The sequence below is a fragment of the Chanodichthys erythropterus genome, chromosome 1 (assembly GCF_024489055.1).
Source record: "Chanodichthys erythropterus isolate Z2021 chromosome 1, ASM2448905v1, whole genome shotgun sequence".
Taxonomy (NCBI): domain Eukaryota; kingdom Metazoa; phylum Chordata; class Actinopteri; order Cypriniformes; family Xenocyprididae; genus Chanodichthys; species Chanodichthys erythropterus.
The window spans coordinates 36564613-36591488 of NC_090221.1; the positions used below are offsets into that span (position 1 = coordinate 36564613).

At 36.6% G+C, this 26876-nt stretch overlaps 1 protein-coding gene across 2 annotated transcripts in view; it reads left to right on the top strand.

The window, feature by feature from the left end:
- The window catches only part of pigg (phosphatidylinositol glycan anchor biosynthesis class G (EMM blood group)), a 131188-nt gene extending 106098 nt beyond the window's left edge, over nt 1-25090 (top strand). For both annotated transcript variants that reach the window (XM_067393556.1, XM_067393631.1), the window contains 3 exons: nt 11175-11493; nt 15468-15631; nt 24226-25090. In XM_067393556.1, coding sequence (XP_067249657.1) covers nt 11175-11493; nt 15468-15631; nt 24226-24445 — 703 coding nt within the window. In that variant the 3' untranslated portion in view covers nt 24446-25090. The remainder of the gene's footprint in view (nt 1-11174; nt 11494-15467; nt 15632-24225) is intronic.
- Nucleotides 25091-26876: the final 1786 nt, after the last annotated feature.

Below are 26876 nucleotides of genomic sequence, written 5' to 3' on the forward strand. Positions count from 1 at the left end.
CAGTCTTCAGTGTCACATGATCCTTCAGAAATCATTCTGATATGATGATTTGCTGCTCAAGAAACATTTATGATTATTATCAACGTTGAAAACAGCTTATTAGGGCCAAGCAATAATAAAAAAATAAAACCATCTCGAGATTAAAGTTGTTAAATTTTGAGAAAAAAGTTTAGATAAAATATTGAGAATAAACTCATTAAATTACAAGAAAAAAGTCATTAAATTACGAGAACAAATTTGTTAAATTATGAGAAAAATGACGTTAAATTTCGAGAAAAAAGTCGAGATAAAATGTTGAGAATAAACTTGTTAAATTACGAGAAAAAAGTAATTAAATTACGAGAACAAATTTGTTAAATTATGAGAAAAATGACGTTAAATTTCGAGAAAAAAGTCGAGATAAAATGTTGAGAATAAACTTGTTAAATTACGAGAAAAAAGTCATTAAATTACGAGAACAAATTCGTTAAATTATGAGAAAAATGACGTTAAATTTCGAGAAAAAAGTCGAGATAAAATGTTGAGAATAAACTCGTTAAATTACGAGAAAAAACTCGTTAAATTTCCAGAAAATAGTCGAGGTAAAATGTTGAGAATAAACTTGTTAAATTACGAGGAAAAAGTCATTAAATTACGAGAACAAATTCGTTAAATTATGAGAAAAATGACGTTAAATTTCGAGAAAAAAGTCGAGATAAAATGTTGAGAATAAACTCGTTAAATTACAAGAAAAAAGTCATTAAATTACGAGAACAAATTTGTTAAATTATGAGAAAAATGACGTTAAATTTCGAGAAAAAAGTCGAGATAAAATGTTGAGAATAAACTTGTTAAATTACGAGAAAAAAGTCATTAAATTACGAGAACAAATTCGTTAAATTATGAGAAAAATGACGTTAAATTTTGAGAAAAAAGTCGAGATAAAATGTTGAGAATAAACTCGTTAAATTACGAGAAAAAACTCGTTAAATTTCAAGAAAAAAGTCGAGATAAAATGTTGAGAATAAACTTGTTAAATTACGAGGAAAAAGTCATTAAATTACGAGAACAAATTTGTTAAATTATGAGAAAAATGACGTTAAATTTCGAGAAAAAAGTCAAGATAAAATGTTGAGAATAAACTTGTTAAATTACGAGAAAAAAGTCATTAAATTACGAGAACAAATTCGTTAAATTATGAGAAAAATGACGTTAAATTTCGAGAAAAAAGTCGAGATAAAATGTTGAGAATAAACTCGTTAAATTACGAGAAAAAACTCGTTAAATTTAAAAAAAAGTTGAGATAAAATGCTGAGAATAAACTCATTAAGTTACGAGAAAAAAGTCATTAAACTATGAGAACAAATTCGTAATTTAACGACTTTTTTATCGTAATTTAACGACTTTATTCTCAAGATTTTATTCGACTGTTTTCTCAAAATTTAACAACTTTAATCTCAAGATGGTTTTATTTTTTTTTATTATTGCTTGGCCCTAATCCTCTTCCGTACATATTTTTGTGGAAACTGTGATACATTTTGTTTTTCAGGATTCTTTGATGAATAGAAAGTTCACTTATTTGAAATATAAAGACATTATAAGTGTCTTAACCGTCACTTTTGATCAGTTGAATGCATACAGTAAATAATGTATCCCCTCATATATTTATGAGTCTCGACATGTTTGTTTGGTTAAGATGTTTCATCTATAAACATGTTTTTTTCTGCTAGGTTATAAAGGAATAGATCAACCAAAAATGAAAATTATCCCATGATTTACTCATCCTCAAGACATTCTAGATGTATATGACTTTTGTCTTTCAGTCAAACACAATAGGAGTTATATTAAATAATATCCTGGCACTTCCAGGCTTTATAATGGCATGGAATAGTGTCAGAGATTTTGAAGTCCAAAAAGTGCATCCATCCATCATAAAAGTAATCCATACAGCTTCATGGGGTTAGTAAAGTGAAGAATATCCATATTTAAAACTTAAATATAAAGTTTAATATAAACTATAATCACCGGCTTCTGGCAAAGGCCGTACGTGCGTTCAGGAGAGAGTCGAGCTTAGATGAGAATTGATGAAGCGCAGAGGATAGAGCAAAACAAAACACCGGTCACAAATAAGAAGTCTAAATTGAGAAATGCACATACAGCCAATGCCGGAAGCCAGTAATTATAGTTTATAAAGCTTTAAATATGGATATTTTCCTTACAGAAACTTATGTCTTCGCTTCAGAAGCCTTTTATTAACCCCCTGGAGTCATATGGATTAATTTTATGATGGTTAGATGCACTTTTTGTAGCTTCAAAATCTCAATCCTCCCATTCACTTCCATTATAAAGCTTGGAAGAGCAAGGATATTATTTGATATAACTCAGATTGTGTTCTGCTGAAAGAAGAAAATCATAAGGATGGCTTAAGGGTGAGTAAATCATGGGATCATTTTTATTTCTGGGTGAACTATCCCTTTAAGGTCACATTCACACAATCAAATAAAGTGTGTAGGGTGTTCACATATGCGAAGGTAATGCCCTGCACCCTCAAAAGTACTCACCTCAAGTGCTCTGCCCTCCAGAGACAGCAGGGCATAGTCCTCGACGCTCACTTTCAAGTGGAATTTACCCTTTTTTCTGAGCTTTTTAGATCTGAAGAGAGTAATTAAAAGCACTCGGGCACACCTGCGTCCATAAAAAGCCTGCGTATTTTTATCCTGATTAATCTAGGGGTGTGTGTTTTGATCTGACGCCTCGTTTGAGAGTGTTTATGCATGCGGATCCCACATAGAGATGGAAATGAATTCTGCTCGGATCACAAAATAGACACATTAATGTGTGCACACACACACATATTTCTCTTCTGAAGCGCTTTGAGATACGACCTGTATAAAAAATGAATCAAACAGCAAGTGTGGCGTGTAACTAGTCTCGCACGGCTTGTGCTGTGAACACATGAGATCTCAAATCATGTGGCTTGTTGAGGAGAGGTGTGCTAGTGTTTTTTTCAGCAATCAGGTGTTCAATTTTTGGCCGGCGGACAGTGAAATGATCACATAGCGATGGTCGTGAGACATATTAGTTAACCAGAATATCATAGAGACTTGGGGGTGTGCTATTTTGGCCACCTAGCAACAAGCCTGAACATCATAGCAACACCCTATCAACCACCCAGGACACCCTAGCAATCGTGACACGACTTTTGCATGGGTTTATGTTGATCATAATAACCTGTATTTGTATTTATGAATAAATAAATGCATTTATTTATTAATTTATTTTCTAATTAATTGTTTTTATTAATTTTATTTTTATTATTAATTTTTTATTGATTATTTATTTATATATTTTTTTATTTATTTACTTTTTGTTTATTTTTAATTTCATTAACTTTCATCACTTTTTCATTTCTTTTTTCTTTTTTATTAATTTTGTTAGTTTGCTCATTTGAACTTTTTTTCTTGTTTGTTTGTTCATTCATTCACTTATTCATTTTTGCAGTTGTTCAGTCATTTATTTATTTATAAATTATTTTATTTATTTATTTGTAATATTTTTTTTTATTTTATTATTTGTTTGTTTTTTGTTTTTAATTTCATTAGCTTTCATCACTTTTTCAGTTTTTTTTCTTTTATTAAATTTTGTTAGCTCATTTGACCTTTCTTTTTTTCTTTCTTGTTTGTTTGTTCTTGCAGTTGTTCATTTTTTTATTTATAAAATATTTATTTATTTTATTATTATTTATTATTTATGTTATTTATTTATTTTATTCATTTATTTATTCATTTTTATTTATTTATTTATTTATTTTATTAATCATTTATTTATTTTATTTTTACCTTTATTTATTTAATTAATTTTGTTGGTTTGTTCATTTGACCTTTCTTTCTTTCTTTCTTTCTTTCTTTCTTTCTTTCTTTGTTCTTGCAGTTGTTTATTTATTTTATTATTAGTTTATTGATTTGTAATTATTTATAATATTTATTTATATTTTTCATTTATGTATTTATTTTAATTATTTAATTTATTTTATTAATTAATTTATTTTTAATTATTTTGTAAATCATTTACTTTTTATTTTTACATTTATTTATTTATTTATTTAATTAATTTTGTGTGTTCATTTGATCTTTCTTTCTGTCTTTCTTTCTTTCTTTCTTTCTTCTTGCAGTTGTTTATTTATTTTATTTATTTATTTATTTTTTATAATTCATTTATTTATTTTATTATTAGTTTATTCATTTGTAATTATTTATATTATTTATATTTTCATTCATTTATTTATTTTAATTATTTAATTATTTATTTTATTAATTTATTAATTTATTTTTAATTAATTTATAAATCATTTACTTTTTATTTTTACATTTATTTATTTATTTCATTAATTTTATGTGTTTGTTCATTTGACCTTTCTTTCTTTCTTCTTAGTTTGTTCATTCAGTCACTCGTTCATTCGTGCAGTTGTTCAGTCATTTATTTATTTTTTATTCATCAGAATTCAGCTCTATAGCACCCATGGCAGGACTTCATCATGGGTTCATGTTGCTCACAGTACCCTGCGTGACGCAAGGTCAAAAGTGCTCTCGGGTCAAAGGTCATATTGTTCCTCTCATCCTCCAGACGCAGACAGACCGCTGTGGGCTCAAGATCAGCAACACTGGCTCTGAATAAAGCAGAAAGACGGGGTGAATGAATAAATAAACAGACTTCAGCATGTTTCTTGAGTTGATGTGTGCGGTCTGTTGTCTGGAGAACACGAACACAGTCATGCACAACGTTTGCCTTTATTAAAGTGGACATTTTTAAATCTGACGCAATATCTGGCAACCCCAACCACGTCTCTCTCACACACATCACACACACACACACACTGATATTGTTATTATTTTTGTGCGTTTCGCACGCCTTCAGTGTTGGAGTGAAATGCGAGCGGAGCGGCCCGTCGGAGCGAGTGAATCTCTGCAGAACTCACAGATTAATGATAATCCAGATGAATGATGACCTTCACTGCCATCTGATGAGCGCTGCACGTGAACATGACAAACTCGCAATCTGATTGGCTGGATTGCCACAGCTTCCTGAAGTAAGGATGCAAGGTGAGAGAGAGAGTGTGAATTCAGCACATTGCAGAATGAGCCTCATTTGCATGAATTTGCCTGTAAAGCTCATTTAAATATGTATGTTGCAGCACTGTGAAGTTCATCTGCAGCTGGTCTGGTTGGACTGTGTGAATAAGTTTGTTTTGGTTCTGACCCGTCACGGCGGTGATGCTGCAGTCAGTGTTTCACTTCGTCCAGGATTGTCTTCGGCACACTGACGGTGTGAACGTGAATTGAGCAGTAAAACGCTCTCCTGGTGCAGTTTGTGTTTTACAGAGGAGCTTCTGCTGACTCCAGCGATCTGAACAGCTCTGATCCGACTGATTCTGGGTCTGTAGAGCTTCATATCCGATGTTTATATAGAGCGTTTCTATAAATACGGCCTGAGTGTGCTGTGTGTTAATCCACTGATCCTGAGTCAGTCCTGCTGCGGCTGCGGGGCGGAGCCAGCCTGACCCTGAGGGGGCGGGGCCTGTGAGCAACACCTTCTGATTGGTGCTCAAACCTCCAGCTCTAGCACCTTCCTTTTTTCCTTCCTCCTTTCATTCCTTTCATCCTTCTTTCCTTCATCCCTTCTTCCTTTTTTTTCTTTCCTTCTTTCTTTCTTTCTTTCTTTCTTTCTTTCTTTCTTTCTTTCATCCCTTCCTTTCATCCTTCCTACTTTTCTTCTTTCTTTCCTTCCTTCCTTCTTTCTTTCTTTCCTCCCTTCCTTCTTTCCCTCATCCCTTCCTCCCTTCTTTCTTTCTTTCTTTCTTTCTTTCCTTCTTTCATCCCTTCCTTCCTTTCATCCTTCCTACTTTCCTTCTTTCATCCCTTCCTTCCTTTCATCCTTCCTACTTTCCTTCTTTCTTTCCTTCCTTTCTTCCTTCCTTTCATCCTTCCTTCATCCATTCCTCCCTTCTTTCTTTCTTTCTTTCCTCCCTTCCTTCTTTCCTTCACCCCTTCCTTCTTTCTTTCCTTCTTTCCTTCCTTCATTCCTTTCTTCCATCCTTTCATCCATCTTTCCTTCCTTCTTTTCATTCCTCCTCTCCTTCATCTTTCTTCCTTCCTTTCTTTCTTCATCCCTTCCTCCTTTCCTTCTTTCTTTCCTTCCTTCCTTCATTCCTTTCATCCTTCCTTCCTTTCTTCCTTCTTTTCCTTCCTCCTCTCCTTCATTTCTTCCTTCCTTCCATCCTTCCTTCCTTCCTTTTTTCATCCTTCTCTCCTTCTTTCCTTCATTCATCCCTTCCATCCTTTCATCCTTCCTTCCTTCCTTCCTTCCTTCCTTCCTTCTTTTCATTCCTCCTCTCCTTCATCCCTTCCTCCCTTCTTTCTTTCTTTCTTTCTTTCTTTCATCCCCTCCTTTCTTCCTTTCATCATTTCTTCCTTCCTTTTTCCTTCCTCCTCCTTTACTTCATTTTTTCCGCTCTTCCTTCTTTCTTTCATGTTAATTTGTTCATTAGTTCATTTGTTTGATCTTTATTTCAGTTTTGTTTATCCTTTTTGTTGATTGAATCGTTCGTTTGTTCATTCATTGTTGTAACGACACGAGTGTGAGTAAATCAGGACAAAATTTTCATCTTTGCATGAATCACTCCTTTTTACCCTTTACAGATGTGACAGAGTTCACAAAGTTTGTTGAGCCTGATTCAGGCAGCACTATTGTAATGAAACACAACACTCGTTTGTTTGTGCAGGTTAAAGAATGATTTCGTCGGCCGTCGGTTTGACGTTTTTCCCGCTGCGTCATCCTCTCGGCACACGCGTCCCTGCCTGGGAACGACGTGCCGTTGCCAAGTTCTGGTTGTCATGGTAACGCGTGTTGGATTAAAGTGTTTTGTGCAGATGTAGTTTTCTCTCTGATGGAGCTTATTTACAGTGAAGAGGAACAGAGACACAGTGGCAATAAAAATGATGAGATTTTCCTCCTTCTCCAGGGAAATTGCTGAAATCCCCCGCCTGTTTTGCTCTAATCACATTTAATGTGACTGATCCAGTGTGCTGTGAAAGCGAGCGTCTCCAGCTACAAGCTACTCGTGATTTAACATCATTAAACTACATACAGTCCTGCTGCCCTTTTACAAAACTACACTAGCAACTCACAAAGTGCATCAAAGCTGTTTAAGAGCACAATATGCTGCATGTTAAAGCAGATCAGATCATCATAACGGGATTTTGTAATATAATTTAATCCTAGCAGTACTAGTACCACTACTTAACCAAAATGAGGGAACGAATTAATCAAAGCTGGCTTCATATTAATTCGTAACAACGATGTCTATTTTAGTTTTTGCACGTCATATGTTGCCTATATTGACAATATGACTTTAAAACAGACACGCATATAATAGTTTTTTCACTGCTGATTGGTAGAAAAAGTAGCTTATGGGAAATCTGCACTGTTGAAAATATTGCAGCCATTGGAACAATAATGGAGATGTAGTTTTGTTTGCTGCATCAGTGATTTAGTAAATAATTTGGTTGATGCCATTTAACTTGGCCATATTTTTTTCAGTAATGAAATTGATATATGTATATATATATATATATATAAAACACTACTTATTAAAAACAGTTTTTATTTACCAATGCATTGCAAACAAGCAGAGATGCTCCAAAAAGTGTGCAGTACTTCATTCACGATAGAGGAGGGATGGAGTTATGAGGTTTGACTGACAGTTCGATGAGCCAATGGAGTTACAAGCTTTAGTCATCAATCTCTTTTTTGTACTTTTCATTGGTTAAAGCTACAATAAGTACATTTTTCGCCACTAGAGGTTGTCTATTCAAAACAAAGGCGTAGCTTGATGACACTGAGATTGAGCGTGGAATCATGGGAGATGTCGTCTTCACCTCACAGCCAGTGGAAAACGTCTGAAATGTGAAAATGTGAGACACTGTTACACACTGCAGTAAGCTAGATCAATATTAGAATATCATATTAATAAATGCTGGATGGCTTGTGTGGATAAATGACATGCAATTAATTTAAAAACGTATTGTATGATGGAGAAAATGCTGTATTACTGTTACTAAAAATAAAGCTGCATCTGATTATGCTATGTTAGCTACTTCACAAAACAGTGTTTTTCTCTGAGGCATGGTAAAGCATGAGAAAATTAGAGTTAAACAATAAGACTAAATGTTTTGAGCTATATAACAATAATTAGTTTTCTGTCTATAAATATATCAAAACAGTTGTTCCCTTGTCTATTAAAACATGTAAATATTAAAGCGGCCTAGTGGCTTTTGGAGATTTTACTGCAAAAATCTTACATTTAATTTTCTTTATTTTATTTTATTTATCAAGCACTTTTACTCAACTGACCATTGATCAAAGTGCTGTACAAATATGTAAACGCATAAAGACAATCACAACCATAAAAACACAACACTAAAACCACAAAATAAAATAACAGTGAAATAAACCCCTCAGTTTTTTAAAGCACAATCAATTTCCAAACCCCATTAAATGCTGATGCGAGGAGGTATTCCTTAAGTTTGTATTTAAAAGCATTTAGTGTGGGTGCCGATCTGAGAGAAAAGGGTAAACCATTCCAAAGTTTGGGAGCCATCGCTACAAAAGCTCGATCTCCACTTCTTTTAGTTCTTGGAAACATCAAAGCTTAAAGACTTAAAGACTGTTTTGGCTCATATTTCTCAATCAGATCCACCAAATACAATAGAGCCATACTATGCAATGATTTGTAAACAAAAACCAAAATGTTAAAATTTATTCTGATAAATGTATTATTTATTACTGGATTATTATGGTCTCTCTTACGAGTACCGGTCAAAAGCCTCACAGCAGCGTTTTGGACTAGTTGTAAGCGGTTAAGCAATGATTTATTCATGCAGACATAGTGAGTTGCAGTAATCTAACCTTGTAAATACAAATGCATGAATGACTTTTTTGAGATCATGCATCATCTCAAGTGATAAAAACAGGACTTAACCACAGAATAAATCTGTTTCTCAAACTTGAGATCACTGTCAAAATTGCGCACTGATGGCTTACAGAAAGGGGCTAGACTGCCCAGATCGGCAAAATTATTTGGGGCTCCAAACCACACAACTTCAGTTTTATCCTCATTCAATTTAAAAAAATTTAAAGATAGCCATGATTTGATTTCATGTATACACTCCCACAACAGATCTATTTGCTACTTACAGTTCTTTTTCAGAGGGAGATTGGCTTGCATATCATCTGCATAAAAGTGAAAAGAAATTCCATGCTTACTAAAAATTGACCCAAGAGGTAACCTATACAAAGAAAACCGAATCGGGTCGAGAATGGACCCTTGTGGAACCCCACCAAGCAAAGAGACAGGTTGTGAATAATCTTGACCAACATTTACAGAGAATGTTCTGTTTGAAAGATTGTAAATATTTGAAAAACCCAAAGAGTGACCAATAGTAATGATTTATGAAAAAAACAAAACAAAACAAAAAACAATGAAATATGGAGATGCATGATCCTAATCTAGTTTAGCAGATTGTGGAACAATATAGACAGAATCATATTTCAGATAACGTGTATGTCTGACGTTCGCTGGTCAGAAAGCCATTTGAGCTTGATTTTGGTAAAAGGTTAATATAATGACACACATAATTGTGACCCGCTCTGGCGAAATGAGTCGGAAGTCTCAATGTTCTATTTTAAGATATGGGCCGATAATGTGGAAAAACAATGAAAAAAATCGATTTTTTTTTTTTAAGCTAATTTCAAAGAACAGACTTTCAAAAATAATCTCCCAAAGTTTCGTAGTCCAGATAATTGAGTAAAGGTATTTAAATGGCTATTAAATTTGACATGGTTTTACTAAATTCGCTGGAAATGAACTTCTCAACTCCTCTCGTCACTTATGAGCATTTCCCGGTATCCCCTGAAACGTCACTATCTCTGCTCTCCAAATGTGGTGTAACACATTGTATAGAACCAATCAAAAAGCTTAGAAATGTAAACACACTGACCTAAACGCTGATTTTTATCAATGGGAAACATTGATTGGTATGTGGTATGTGTATACTGTAATACTGCATTTACAATGCTTATCAGTGGCATGCACTGAAAGTCGTGAAAGTGAAAGTGCCCTTTGCGGTCGCATTGCGGTGCCCCCGTGTTCCCATTTCTCCCGATGTGAGCTCCAGTCCATTACAATTTAGAGCGGTTAAGGCCCGGGTATACTTTGAGCGCGGAAAGACATGTTCGGCGCATGCACACGTGCATCACCCGTGGTCATAACAATTCACCCCCAGCCTGGTTTAATAGCATTTATATATATGTAAATGTCTTTGGTCAAATTAAGCTGTAAAATAAATAGTTTATCCCTTTAAATGCAATGGATTTTTAAAAAAGATATCAACAAAAAAACAGACAAAAAACTTTAAAAGCGATTTTCTCAGGTTTTCAATTGGAAAAAGAGGGCAGATGACCATAATTCAAATGGGTATATCTTTAAAACCATTCAAGGTATATCATTTTAAAGCTTATTGTCTCATCTTTCCATTGATACCAAAATCTCAAATTTGAATTTTGGGTCACTGTGACTCATTTTGCTGTAAAGCCACAATATCAGCTTTGACATCACAGTGTCTAATTATTTAAAAAAACGAAACAAAAAAAAAAGTGTTTTTCCATTTCCCGAGAAGTAGCGGTTTTGGACGTACAAGGTGATGATAGTGATGATATCGTGTATATTCTCCCCTTAAATAGCTTCAGTATACTTAAAAAGAGGTGTATGATGTGAGAACAAACTTCACACTGTATATTTCTGATGTGAACATCGACCTGAAATTCTCCCGACAGTTTGGCTGCATTTACTACATTATCAACAGCGAGAAGCTGATCTTTGAGGCGGATTCTGCTGATTTCCTCCTGAGCGCTGGCCGGCCGACCTCACTGACCCCCGGTTGGGCTATAATAAGTAACTTCTGCTCTCCGCTGAGAAGCACCAAACCTCTCTGTTATTGATTCTCTCAAGCTTTGACCGAGATGAAGACGAGGCTTCAAACAAAAGGCTGTTCGCAGTCAATATTGATTCTGGTGTGTGGGTGAAAGTGTGAGCGTCTCTGATGAGCCTAAACAACAATCTCTCTCTCTCTCTCTTTCAGAGGAACCGTCGAGGCACGGTTTGTCTACGTTTTCGTCCTCGGCATCTTATTCACCGGCGTGAAGGACCTGTTGCGCTCGCAGGTGATGTCGTCAGCGGCGGACAGTGGGCGTCTGAAGAGCAGAGGATTGTGGGAAGTGTACAGCGGGGTGGTGTTATTGGTGGCTCTGCTCTTCAGAGCTCATAATCTGCCCACGCTGGCCTGCTGTCTGCTCATCCAGACCGTCATGGCTCAGTTCATCTGGAAGAAGCTGCACTACGACGCCGCCCAGACCACCATCATGCACTACTGGTTCGGCCAGGCCTTCTTCTACTTCCAGGTAATGAGGACAGGAGAAGATCTGGGAGAATTACTTTCTTTAGTGAAATGAATACAGGTCCAGTTTCCTCCATCCATGCATATCGAGCAGTTTCATTGTTCTCTGCCCAAAACCATGATTGATTCCATCAAGATTTAGAGCACTTTTTACAATTAACACTTGCAAGAATGAATAATTTACAAAGGAAAGTGATGATTACAGTGAGGCTCATTGTATATTTGGGACTGAACCTTGAGACTAGTTAACGAAGGAGAAAATGAATACAATGTTTTTGTCTTAATAACAAAACTTTACATATGCAACTGCACTTTTATTTCTGTTGCTGTGTTGTTCTAGTTAACTAAAACTATTAATAAAAAAGATTAGGGTCCAATTCTCACTATAAACTATGACTTTTACTTCAATAAACTCCTAATTACTGCTTATTAATAGTTAGTAAGGTTAAGTTTAGTTATAGGGTAGGATTAAGGGATGTAGAATATGGTCATGCAGAATAAGACATTAATATGTGCTTTATAAGTACTAATAAACAGCCAATATCCTAGTAATATGTATGCTAATAAGTAACTAGTTCAAAGTGAGAATTGGACCCTGAAGTGTTACCTAAAAAGTTTAAATAAAATACAAATATTATATGGGAAAAAAAGATGACTGACTGAAATACAGGTGTGGTACTAAAATTACTAAAACTGAAAATAAAATTAATAATAAATATATTTTAAAAATTAATAAATTTAAATAATAAAAATATAAAATTATTTTAAAAATATATATTTAAATATATATATTTTAAATTGCAGTAAAATTACTTTTTTTTTTCCTTTTACTGTATTTTTGATCAAATCAATTCAGCATTAGTGAGCAGAAGAGACTTGATTCAAAAACTAAGGATGCTCCGATCAGGATTTTTTGAGCCAATCACAGGAAGCAGTATCTGCCAGTACCGATCTATTTGAAGCCGTTTTTAACATGTAGAATTATTTATAGGGGTGCTCCATTCAGGATTTTTACAGACATTCATTCAAGGCCTGAATTTCATTTTGGGAAATGGGGGTAATTCCCCTCTTAGGTGACACTTTATTATCTTGAGGGGAAAGGGGGACATTTTTTAGACATTTTTCAAAAAGATTTAAATTATCTCACCAAAATGATTGATCATGCAGTACATTTTTGTTTTTACAATGGGACAATAGTTGCACAATATCTTGCACACAGACAAGCCTGATTTCAAAATCTCTGAATTGAATTCACAAAAAAAGACAAGTAAACGGTAATAAAATAAAAACAAATAAACTATTTACAAGCAGTAGCACCAATAAATAGGTAGGTCTAACAGTAGTATTGAGGCAAAAAATACTAAAGAAATTGAGGAATCAAATGAAAAAAATAATAATTGATAGTCTTCCCTGAATAAATTAACTTACAATTACAGTTATAAAAGGTATTCATTTAAGAGCAGTGAGTGTCATTAATGTTAATCAAACAATAAAAACAAAGAGGCTGCAGCAGGTTTATTAGGCTGCTGTCACTTTAAGAGCGAATGCACGGATTTAATATACTGATACACAGGTTTTCTTTTTATCAACTGTTTTCTTTCGCTTAAGACAAAACTAGGGATGCACGATCATGATTTTTCATGGCCGATTCTGATACCGATTTTTGTTACAAGCAAACTGGCCGATTCCGATACCGATTTCCAATTTTTTTTAATTATTATTCTTATCAAGCAACAAACAAGAAAGAATGAAAGTATACACAAACAAGATGTTTATTTGGTATTTAACAGGCTAAACTGGGTTTTGGCTATTAAAAACAATAACTGTAACCATCTGAAATTAACAGCAGTAACTGCGCAGTAAGTAGCCTACATTCATTACATACATCGGTAGGCCAACTGACAAAAAGCATTTAGCTTTTGTTTTTAAATTGGGTTGAAACCTTAAATGAAAACATTAACTGTAACCATGTCATTTTAAAGGCAACAACTGCATAGTTCCACAATCCAAACAACACATTCAACACTTCAAACAAAGATTTTACTTAATCCGCATTCAGCATTTGTTTTCGTTTTTAAACTTGGTGTAAAGAAAAAAGGTCTTTACCAGTGAAACTAAATAAAACCAAGACTGTTTGCAGTTTACCTGCAGCATCTAATGGCATCTGCCTCTCTCTTCCCCCCGCTTCTCGCACATAGCTCCTCTCTTCCCGTTTCCACAGTAGTCATGGTTACCCCTGCAACAGAGCACGCTTGCCGGAGCTGTCAGGGCGTCGCGCTCAGATCACCTTGCGCAGGTCGTTTCGCGAATGATTATTTAGTCTGTGCACGTGGGCGCACTTTCGGAAAAATCGGACGAAAAAAATAAAAAAAAAACATTATAGCGCATTATAAGCAAAAACCAGCCGGTTCCGATTTATGGCCGTCAACCGGTGCATCCCTAGACAAAACCGACTGTGTTTACATGAATACTCACCTACATGTTAATTTTGTACATATATTTGTGTGCATTTGACCATTTAAGTGTAATTTGGTACTCTCGAGCTGTTTGTGAGGCGGCTTTATGCGTGCGTGCTTTGAGTGGTTTAAACACTGGCAACAAGACTTAAAAAGAAATGCAAATTATAAACTATAGCGACGATGTGACAATGCCTCGATTGTGCAAGTGACAATACCTGTGTCAACTCTAGCTTGCTTATAGACGTGATGAGGTGATGTGAAGCCATTAAAGCATTCTGAGAGGTAAAGAGAGTGATTCACTCACACTGTTTGTAAAAATGACGTCTCACAGAAAATCACTTTGTAAGCGCCGCTGCATGTGATGCCATACCTCTCACAGCAGGCGTGCGTCTTTATGCATCGTCAGCATGAGATCGGTTTAAGAGATCAGCCTTTATAGAGACCGCCGATCCAGTCATTAGAAGCGATTACTGGCCGATAGCGATTGTTAGCCGATCGATAGGAGCACCCCATCAAAAACATAAAAAAAAAATATTCCAAACTTTTGACTGATAGTGACAGTAAATGACCTCAAAACTGACAGACAGAAGTTTAGAAACCTGTTTAGAAAGAATTGCTTTTATAATGAGACACTGAGATTGTGTGTGTGTGTGTGTGTGTGTGTGTGTGTGTGTGTGTGTGTGTGTGTGTGTGTGTGTGTGTGTGTGTGTGTGTGTGTGTGTGTGTGTGTGTGTGTGTGTGTGTGTGTGTGTGTGTGTGTGTGTGTGTGTGTGTGTGTGTGTTGAAGTAAGGGTCATAAATGGTGCTTTACTGGCCAATTATCATTTAAAGCACCAGAGCATAGAAATTATGGGCTTGACAATGACATCATCATCAAAGGGACAGTCAGGGTCAACGTAGCTGAACTGTCAAAGGACGGATATATTCTTCACTCTCCCTCTGTAGTCATTAAGCAGGGTGAAAGTGATTGTTAATTGTAAATTGTCACATTGGTTTAGCTCATTTTGTCAGGCCAGGCCCTTTTCCCGCCCACGCTGACACTGCAAACTAGCATGAAATGATGGGAGTAAGAGAGGGAAGAGAGACAGCCGGAGTGACAGACACGGCCTCCTGTGAGCCGCTGACAGGGAAGAGCAGGATCCGTTCGTTTATTTCCCCTCATCCTCATCCATCCGTCAGCCGAGGGACCCTCAGAGTCTGAGTCTGTCAGTGGAGACTGAAACACAGCGCTGTGTGTGTGTGTGTGTGTGTGTGTGTGTGTGTGTGTGTGTGTGTGTGTGTGTGCTGCATCACTACTGCTTATCCACCTTATTTTGCAACACAGAAGTAAGCTATTTCTTGTGCATGTGCGAGACGTCTGATTCATTAACCTAGAAATTATGCTGGAATGTGTAAATAAAGTGAAAAGTGAAAGTTATTTACTCGCCCTCATGTCGTTCTGAACAGCTATGACCCAGTTTAAGTTGAAAATGTGTGTTAACGGTGTGTGTTGGTGTTGTTTTGTGCATCATGTGTTCAGGGAAACTCTAATAACATCGGGACGGTGGACATCTCTGTGGGTTTCGTGGGTTTGGAGAGTTATGTAGAAGCACCGGCTGTTTTCCTGACGGCGCTGAGCACTTACACTGGACCACTGCTCTGGGCCTGTCACCTGCTGTGTCACCTGAGCTCAGAGAGAGACAGGTAACACACACAACACTCTCTCTCACACACACACACACACACACACACACACACACACACACACACACACACACACACACACTCACATACTTAAAGTTAGTATGAAACAAGTTGCTTTTCTTCTCTATTGTGTCGTATATCCAAGTGAAACACTTCTGGAACAAGAACAAATGTAGGGCGGGGCTTGATTTTGTCTGTGGGGAATTGATTGGATGGTTGTGGTTTGTTATTGGTGGATCTCATGTGAGTGACAGGTTGCCCCGCCCTCGTCATCAGAGAAGAGAAGAGATTCTGCAAGATATTCTGATTCAAGATTACCAGGAACATGAATTTAGAACTATAATGATATGCACGGATAAATAATTTATAATAAACACTGCGATATTCCGTATAATATACGTAAACAAATAGTTCTGACTCTAAATTCTGATTGGATGATTGTTTTTGAAGTGCCGCCTAGATAATCATATATTAATGAGCTCATGTTTTTGATAGTTTTTTTTTAATTTAATGTTAGTTAAAAGTCATTTACGTGCTTTTGTAATTTAATTTGTTTAGTTTCATTTTTTAAAGAAATATTGCTATTTATGTTCATTATTTTTAATGTTAAAGTTTTTGTTTTAGGTAGTTTTAGTTTTTATTTATTTCCAGTTAATAAATTTAGTGCTTCAAACTTAAACTTCAACTAATATTTATATATTAACTCATTTCAGCTTTATTATTTTAATTAACAGAAATGTTTTAATAGTTTTTGTTTTAATTAAATGATAATAATAGTTTGTGATACCCATGATGATTTTTTTAATCAGATGTTTTTGCAGCTTTGGCAATTGTTAGAGTTTTTCTACATAGTTTTACAGAGAACATCTGCTTTTGTGGAACATTTCCCCTTTTAATATAGTTTTATGCAATAGTGCTGCAACAACCTTCCGGTGTGACGCTTTTCTATTAAAAATACTGCAGTGCAGTAAAAAAGCTTAAAATGACTGATGAGTTATAGGGCAATAACAGCGCTTCCGTAGTTCACTGTAATAGGGACATCTGTAATAAAAAAAAAATTCTCTGAGGAAACCTCTCCTTTCATTTTCTTTACCCTTAGAAATTTGTGCTGCAGTTTTTCTGAAAAAAAAAAAAAAATCCCAACATTTGTATTGCTTTAAAATAGAGAAGAGAAAGAATAAAGACTGTTTTCAAAGATTCCAGCCACATCCACATATCAGTGATGCGTAATTACAGAGCATTATGGGAATATTAATCAGTGCTCGTCTTCTTAAGATAATTGTTTTAATGGCGCTTGAAGTGATCTGTCAGAACGAATGAGGAATCGGGGCAGTTATTAGAGCTCGAGCTGGTAATGATGGTGCAATTAGAGCCACTCACAGAACAATGAATAATGGAAATCATGCCGAGACAATCAGACTTCACCCGAGATACACGCTCACACTGGCCTCTCCATTTTTACACAATGAAATTATTCTTTAAAGAGGTCGTTCTATGAGGAATCACATTTTTCTTTAGTCTTTTGAGCTAAAAGAGTTCAAAACAGCAACTCCACAGAAACTCTCTGACGTCAGACAGGTCAGCCACAGCGACAGTGCTTGTGTGGGGTTCCCATACTTTGGTGGGGCGAGGTAATGAGGAAGTTATGTAGGATAGATACTATCATTATCGAACAGAAGAAAAACCGAGCACTGATGGTGTGAGGACTCTATTGTAATTGCTCGGTTCTTCGAAATGAATTGCATTTTTGAGGACCTAAACATGCTCGAAAACTCATGAAACTTTGTGCATGTCAGAAGTGGGGAAGATTTACGTCTAATTTGAGTTTCAGAATTAGGTGTGGCAAAATGGCTCGATAGCGCTACCTACAAGGAATTTAATTCACGCTACGTTTCACGTACAGGAATGAAATAAGGTAGATGCATGTCACAGCCCAATACCTACAAAAAAGGGAGCAAAATCTGAAAACCAACAGGAAGTGAAATATTTTGAATTTTCTCTGCAAAATTGTTGCAGATTTTGCCATTTCCAGACGTTGTACTTTAACAAACTCCTCCTAGAGTTTTAATCAGATCAACATCATATTTGGTCAGTCTAATCTAATCTAAAGGCCTTTGCGACATTAAATGGCGAAGATCTTGAGTTTTGAGTGTCCGTGGCGGCAAAGTTCAGTGCTTCTCCATGAAACAGGAAGTTGTTGTAACACGGGCATAAAATGTCTGATCTACCCCAGACTTCACATGTTTTATTACACATCTACATGCCAATATTCAGTAACAGTCATAGCGCCACCTGCGGGCAACAGGAAATGACGTTTTACTCTGTGATTAACTCCTCATTGAAACTTAATCAGAACAACATCACATTTGGTCAGTCTAATCTTAAGGCCTTAGCGATGTAAAATTGCAAATATTTTGAGTACATATGGTCCCTCTCTAAATAGTGTTAAATGAGAGTTAATGAGATAATTAAGCAATTATTGATCAGTCGTGATGAACACCTGCTAATAAGCTGAGACATGATTACAGAGGTTTTTACACAGCCTACCTAACTGAAAGGCCTCATTATTATGCAGCACCATTAGAGGTTCTTTATGCGGTTCTTTTGTCTTCTCAGGTGTAAATGGCCCATTATTCATGATGATTCATGCCTCCACGCATACTGTGTTTCTTGACAAAAAGTGTCTAACAAAAACTAAATCAATATATTGTTTTATATGAAGGAGTAGGCATTATAATTTTTACATAATTTTGAAGCAAAAACTCTAGTCTACAACCTCCAATATCCAGAAGTCTTGTGAACACAGATTTAATATACTTTTTTTGGCCTTATTTCAGTGACTTAAGTTTTTTGTTTTTTTAATAACCACGCATAAACATTATTCCTTCAAAAACACAAACATGTACATACATGTTCCTCACATATTATGGTAGCCTAGTTTGTGCTGAATAAAGTGTAATGACACTTTTGGCATTAATATGTTTATGAACAACTGAAAAAAGCACAAATATCAGGGCAGGTCAAAACTTCTCCAAGCCCCAAATCAGCCTCAGACTCCAGAGGGTTAACAAGAATCACTGAAGAAAAGAGAAACACAAGAACTACAACTGACTTTAGCCACAGTCTTAGATGAAATCAACTGAAAATAAAAGACATATCTCTCAAGATCTCAGCAGAGGCGGATTATCTTTTCTTCAGTGATTCTGCTTGTTAACAGCAGGTGTTCATCACTAATGCTCATTCATCACTTAATTAATCGCTTAATTATATCATTATCTATATCTATCTATCTATCTATCTATCTATCTATCTATCTATCTATCTATCTATCTATCTATCTATCTATCGTTCTATTGTTCTATCTATCATTCTATCTATCATTCTATCTATCGTTCTATCTATCTATCTATCTTTCTTCCCTTCCCTTCCCACCCACCCACTCTTTATTTATCTCATTATAAAGTCTGTCCCTGCGCGGCTAGATGATTTCCCCTAAAGTGCTGTCGGACTAGTGCCTGATAAATGACCGTCTTAAGTGGTCAGACATTCAGTCTGACATGTATAATTCAGCATGCTCAGTCAGCAGTGTCACTACAGCACACACTCACATGGGATCCAGGAAATGCTCTTTGATCAATACTCCACTTTCAGGAATCCCAGCAGGCACGGCTGACCCGTCCCCCATCTGAGCCGAGCGTTTACACAATCCATTTGAGAGAGAGAGAGAAATACGGAGGCTTGTTAGGAGATATTTCATTTCCTCCGAGGCAACAGGTGCTTTGTGTTCAGGGATATTGAACCCTGCAAACAATCTACTACACCGAGTGTCTAAGGTGTGGATTTGAATTGCAAATGCCTTCATCCGCTGGCAAACTCCTCGTCAGGCGGAGAAGGGCCACCGTTGTGTTGCAGTCGCAGGAAAATGATTTTAGGCAGTGCTGTTGGGAATGAGCAGCGGTGGCTGTGATGTGGCTGTACAGTTTACAGAAGATTTGCTGTGAGTACGATGTCTAGGAATCAGCCGGTTGACTGTTACGTCTGCTTAGACAAGCAACCTGTCAGTCAAAATGATGGGGCAGTCAAAACTGGACTGAGAAATGTGTCATCTCTCAGTTGATTCAGTGTTAAATGTGGATAGACTGTGGTGTGCTGTTGTTGAGCTTGACGTGCAAACTCCAGAAATGAGATGAAGCCTATTTAAAATGGACTGAAATTCTTCTAGACATGTTAACTAATGTTAATTTTCCCCAAATAATATAACTAAATTGCATCAGTACATATTCCAATTCCAATTAAAAGTCTGTTATTTACTTACTCTTATGTCATTCCAAACCTGTATGACTTTCTGTCTCTCACAATAAAATATAAAATGGAGGAAAAAGCACTATTAAATTATCATGAAAGTAGTCCATACTTCATCCACGTTTTGAACCACATGAGGGTAGGTAAATCATTTTTGGGTGAACTGTCACTTTAAATGTGTTGTGTTGTCTTGATTGTAGTGATATTTCCTTTCAGTCTTCAGTTTTTGCTTATGTATCTCATAACACTCTCATAATGTAATTCAAATTCACTTATTAATTTCCAGGTTGAAATCTGCACTGCATCTCGCTTATCCTTGTCCGCTTTCACTGTCACATAAAATCTGTGAGCGTAATTACGCCCGAGAGGAAATCTCCCAGAATGAGTCTCTCTCCCTGTGAGAGGGGTTTTTACAGTCCAGACTCTGTCACTTCCTTTGGGTTGAGAAATTACGGAGTTAAAACTCACAACAAAACCAACCAGCTCACGCATTCACATTGTTTGTGAAAGATGGAAGTTATATGCATGATTATTTTCTCCTGATGTTTTGCTTGTCGTATCAGTATTGAAAGAAAGCACTGTGTTTACCACTTTGGGGGATTGGGTTATCAATATTTATGTCTCCACAACAATACACTTCCATTTTTAATGCAAGGCTGATGCCGGAATGCCTTTGACTCCTATCTGCAGGTAGTGGAGCTTTTGCTCTTTGCCTCTGTAGAAACTGCCCTACATCCAAATGCGTGTGAAGAAGGAATGAGGCCATTTGTTCCTTGGAGAAGATGAACTCTCATGGTGGGAGTCAAAGTCTGACTGAACTGCTCACACATTGATTTGCCCAGGGCTAGAGAGAAATATGTCTGATACTACAGCCTGAAATCCAGGAACTAGAGTCTGGGGTCTATCATACTAATAATACTTGTTCTTCAGGCTGAGACACAGAACAAAGAACTATTTATAGAATTATTTATAGGTTGAGGCAATCTAGTCTAGCCTAAACCACTTAAGTCCATTCTAATCCAGTCCAGTCTAAAATCAAATCTGGTCTGGTTCAGTGCAGTGCAGTGAAATCCAGTCCAGTTTATAGATTGAGGCCATCTAATCTAGCCTAACCCACTTCAGTTCATACTAGCCCAGTCCTGCCCATTCTAGTACTCCGGTCCAGTTCAGTGCAAGGCAGTCCAGTCCAGTTTATATGTTGAGGTCTAGCCCAGCCCACTTCATCCCATTTTAGTCCAGTCCAATCCAATTCAGTCTATAATCAACTCCAATCCAGTTCAGTTTATTTTAGTTCAATCCAATTCAATTCAGCACAAAGTAGTCTAGCCCATTCCAGTCTATCATAAACTCCAGTTGCCATCCATTCTAGTCTAGCCAATTTCAGTTCATACTAGTCCAGTCCTGTCCACTCTAGTACAGTCCATTCAAATTCAGTCCAAAGTAGTCTAGTCCAGTCCTGTCCAATCTAGTACAGTCCAGTCCATTCAAATTCAGTCCAAAGTAGTCTAGTCCAGTCCTGTTCACTCTAGTATAGTCCAGTTCATTCAAATTCAGTCCAAAATAGTCTAGTCCAGTCCACTCCACTTTATAAATTAAGGTCATCTAATCTAGCCTAGCCCACTTCAGTCCATACTAATCCAGTCCTGCCCATTCTAGTCCAGTTCTGTCCCTTCTAGTCCATTTCTGTCCATTCTAGTCCAGTTCTATCCATTCTAGTCCAGTCCTTTCAAATTCAGTCCAAAATAGTCTAGTCCAGTCCACTTTATAAATTAAGGTCATCTAATCTAGCCTAGCCCACTTCAGTCCATACTAATCCAGTCCTGCCCATTCTAGTCCAGTTCTGTCCCTTCTAGTCCATTTCTGTCCATTCTAGTCCAGTTCTATCCATTCTAGTCCAGTCCTTTCAAATTCAGTCCAAAATAGTCTAGTCCAGTCCACTTTATAAATTAAGGTCATCTAATCTAGCCTAGCCCACTTCAGTCCACACTAATCCAGTCCTGCCCATTCTAGTCCAGTTCTTTCCATTCTAGTCCATTTCTGTCCATTTCTGTCCATTCTAGTCCAGTTCTATCCATTCTAGTCCAGTCCATTCAAATTCAGTCCAAAATAGTCTAGTCCAGTCCACTTTATAAATTAAGGTAATCTAATCTAGCCTAGCCTACTTCAGTCCATACTAATCCAGTTATGTCCATTCTAGTCCAGTTCTGTCCATTCTAGTCCATTTCTGTCCATTCTGTCCATTCTAGTCCAGTTCTGTCCATTCTAGTCCATTTCTGTCCATTCTGTCCATTCTAGTCCAGTCCAGTCCATTCTAGTACATTTCTTTCAAGTCTAGCCCACTCCAGTCTGTCATTAACTCCAGTCCAGCTCAGTGCAAGGTAGTCCAGTCCTGTTTATATGTTGAGGTCTAGCCCAGCCCACTTCATCCCATTTTAGTCCAGTCCAGTCCAATTCAATTCAGTCTATAATCAACTCCAATCCAGTTCATTTCATTTTAGTTCAATCCAATTCAGCCCGAAGTAGTCTAGCCCATTCCAGTCTATCGTCAGCTCCAGTTGCCATCTAATCTAGCACAGCCCATTTCAGTTCATACTAGTCAAGTTCATTCTAGTACAGTCCAGTCCATTCAAATTCAGTCCAAAGTAGTCTAGTCCAGTCCAGTTTATAAATGGAGGTCATCTAATCTAGACATACTAGTCCACTCCTGCCCATTCTAGTCCAGTTCTGTCCATTCTAGTCCAGTCCATTCAAATTCAATCCAAAGTAGTCTAGTCCAGTCCAATTTATAAATTGAGGTCATCAAATGTAGTCTAGCCCACTTCAGTTCCTACTAGTCCAGTCTTGTCCATTCTAGTCCAGTTCAGTGCATTCTAGTCCAGTCCATTCTAGTACATTTCATTCAAGTCTAGATTACTCCAGTCTGTCATCAACTCCAGTCCAGTTCAGTGCAAGGTAGTCCAGTCCTGTTTATATGTTGAGGTCTAGCCCAGCCCACTTCATCCCATTTTAGTCCAGTCCAGTTCAGTCTATAATCAACAGTTAATTTTATTTTAATCCAATTCAGCCCGAAGTAGTCTAGCCCATTCCAGTCTATCACCAGCTCCAGTTGCCATCTAATCTAGCCTAGCCCATTTCAGTTCATACTAGTCAGGTTCATTCTAGTCAAGTCCAGTTGATTCAAATTCAGTCCAAAGTAGTCTAGTTCAGTCCAGTTTATAGGTTGAAGTTATCTAATCAAGCCTTGCTCACTTCAGTCCATACTAGTCCAATCCTATCCATTTTAGTACAGTCCACTCCATTCAAATTCAGTCCAAAGTAGTCTAGTCCAGTCCAATTTATAGGTTGATGTAATCTAATCTAGACCTAGCTCACTTCAGTCCAGTCCAGTCCTGCCCATTATAGTCTAGTTCTGTCAATTCTAGTCAAGTCCAGTTGATTCAAATTCAGTCCAAAAGTAGTCTAGTCCAGTCCAATTTATAAATTGAGGTCATCTAATCTAGCCTAGCCCACTTCAGTCCATACTAGTCCAGTCCTGCCCATTCTAGTCCAGTCCAGTCCAATCAAATTCAGTCCAAAGTAATCTAGTCCAGTCCAATTTATAGGTTGATGTCATCTAATCTAGACCTAGCTCAATTCAGTTCATACTAGTCCAGTCCTTCCCATTCTAGTCCAGTTCAGTTAATTTTAGTCCAGTCCAATCCATTTAAACCCAAAATAGTCTAACCCAGTCCAATCTATCCTCAACTCCAGTCCAGTTCAGGTTGAGGCTATCTAATCTAGCCTAACACACTTGAGTCCATACTAATCCAACCCAGTCCAATCCAATTCAGTTTAAAGTAGTCCAGCCCAGTCCAGTTTATAATCAACTCAATCTGTTCAGTCTAATTTAGTCTTGTCCAGTCTAGTAAAAATCCACTCAGATCAGGTTCAGTCTAGTCCATCCCAGTCATTTTCATCTAGTCCAGTCACTCTAATGCAGTCTAGGCCATCCTGATCCAGTCTAGTCTGATCCATTAAGGGATCAATATCTTCACAACTAATGGCTGTGGCATCGGACCATGACAGGTGACGTTTGTCTTAATGAATGTATAATAGACGTTTGCCGTGAAACATAACACATTATCAAAGGTTAGTAAAGGAAGTAATAGCTTTTCCATTAGCACTAAATGAGCAATGAATAGCAGTCGATGAGACCCGACGGTTTTATGACTACAGTATTACATAATGACACATATCATAGACTCAGACCTGACCATAACCAGATTGAATGTCTCTATTCTGCTCTCTTTCAGGGCTGTAAATGGTCTCGGTCATGGCAGCTACTGCTTCGCGCTCCTGCGGTCCATCCCAGTCGTGTTCTACGTGGTTCTGGTCACCAGTCTCCGATACCACCTCTTCATCTGGAGCGTGTTTTCTCCAAAACTCTTGTATGAAGCCATGCACACCCTCGTCACCACCGCCGTGTGTCTGTTTTTCACCTTTATGGATCAGGAACGCTCGGCTAGGCCTTGAATACAAAGCCAGATCCAGAACCAAAGACAAACTCAGGTACAAATGGTGCAGATGGAGTTTTAGGCACCAAAAGAAGAAATTAGTTCATGTGAAAGGAAATTCTTCTGCTGTGAAAGAGGTCCGTTGAGATTTCAGAGCTTATATGGAGATTTGGCTTGCTCTACTGACTTATTTCTGTGCACGTCATTAAATTATTATTTTTTATATTTTTTGGGAGGTCATCGATAACGTGCAGATAACGTACGGCGTGACTTGTGGGTGTACATATGATAATCCCTCTTATTCTCTATGCAGTTTTCTTCCTAAAGCTTTACCGATAAAGGACAGTGTTTAATTGTTTTTGTATTTTGCCATTTCTGCTCCTGACCGTTGCTTCACCTCTGGAATAAGACGAGATAAGATACATCATTAATAACTCTCCTCGCTGAGATCACAGCAGATGTAAACTCCTCACGCACTCGAAAGCTTTAAGAGATCTTAAAAGTTTTTTAAATCATATCTAAACACAGCTGCGTGTCACGTTTCATATTAATCCGCCTGTTGGGAATGTGAATTGTAAACTGATTTATCTTGGTAAGTGGTTTTTCTTTATCTCAGCTCTTAGATCTGGTTAATAATAAAACAAGCCCTTTTGATTGCGAGTAATTCATTTCTACATGCTTTTTAATATGTTTTGCCTCTCTGTTATACTGTTAAATGTTTTGAGAAGACATTTTACCTGTTGCTTGGTTTCTATCTTTATTAGCTCCACCCACGGTGTAATCTCATTGGTTGAAATAAGTGCAGCATAGCTAAACAGATTCTCTGATTGGCTGTGATTTTGTTGCATCCAGCACTTTTTGAGTTAAGAACTCGTTACATTTTTATTCAACAAATTCTGCTACCAAATTAATTTGAAATGTTTTGTTTCCATTAATGGTTATAGACGTCTCTTTTTCTTCGGTTGAAAAAAATTGTGCTGCTTCATATTTTTAAATTCATCTTTGATGAATAGAAAGTTTATTTTAAAAATATCGCATTATAAATGTTTTTAGTGCCACTTTGGATAAATGTAATGTATTTTTGCTGAGAAAAAAAAAAAGTAACACGGTAACACTTTAGTTTAGGGTCCAGTTTTCACTATTAACTAGTTGCTTATTAGCATGCATATTACTTGAATATTGGCTGTTTATTAGTACTTATAAAGCACACATTAATGCCTAATTCTGCATGATCATATTCTACATCCCATAATCCAACCCAATACCTAAACTTAACTATTATTAAGCAGTAATTAGAATTTTACTGAGGCAAAAGTCATAGTTAATAGTGAGAATCGGATGCTAATCTTAAGTGTGACAATATTTTATATTTTTTTATTATAAAATATAAACGTTAGAACATCTGTTATACCTTTTTCATGACAATCAGTGCAAGTTTGTATTAATATCACAGAATATTTCAAAATATCTTTTTTAATGGGTTTCTTTGAGACATTTTGCTGTGAAGATACTGTCAGAGTTAAGGGATAATATCCTTTTATTTATTTATTATTATTAATATTTGTGTTACTATATTGTTGACATCTGAAATTGTACTAATCATCAGAATGCTGAAGCAGGATGTAATCTAGGTATTGTCCATTCTTCCTTAATGAATTCATTAATGATTCCCATCCCTTACAGATACTGTTACTAAGTGAAGGCATCTCAGATGTCTGCTTCCTCCCAGCGGTGCAGTTTTCACGCTCCGCGTTGACCTTTTTATTGGCTGTAGAAGGTGATTTTGTGACCTAATGCCTTTTTAAACTGTGAACATCCTCCAGGGAGATAGAGGAGAGCGTAGAGTCTCTCCCACCAGACCGAACGCAGTCTGGAGCTTCAGATTGACCTCTGGGATTGAGCTCTGATCACACTCTCAGTGGAGTTTTATATAGAGTTTTTGACTCAATTCTAAACAACCTTCATGCCATTAACAGGTTAATAAATGTCTTAAATGATTGCATGATACTTTCATGTTTAACGGATTATTTACATTTTTTTTTTTCAGTGAGTGATGATATATGTTTATAAGCTTCTTAATTCATAAACTTAATCAACATGAAAATGAATTATGATGGAACCCCTTTAAAGTTCTGTTTATGAAGCCCTTGACAGAAAGAACCATTAAAAGTTCCATATAGAATCTGTTCTCCTCAGAGTGTGATTTACAGTCTGAGCTCATGCAGTACACTAATATTGTATCTTTTCAAGGGTAAAAACACTCAATATTTGACATTTGATTGATCACCCTTCTTGTTATATGAGGGATAATGTTCAGTCAGCCGGTCATTATCACAAATGAAATCCCGACAGGTCTTGCATCATCCTGAAGGGGTTTATTTTTCCATTATTGCTTGGCTGCTTACCAAATAAATAAATCTACAATAAATATTAATTTGATTTCAAATTAT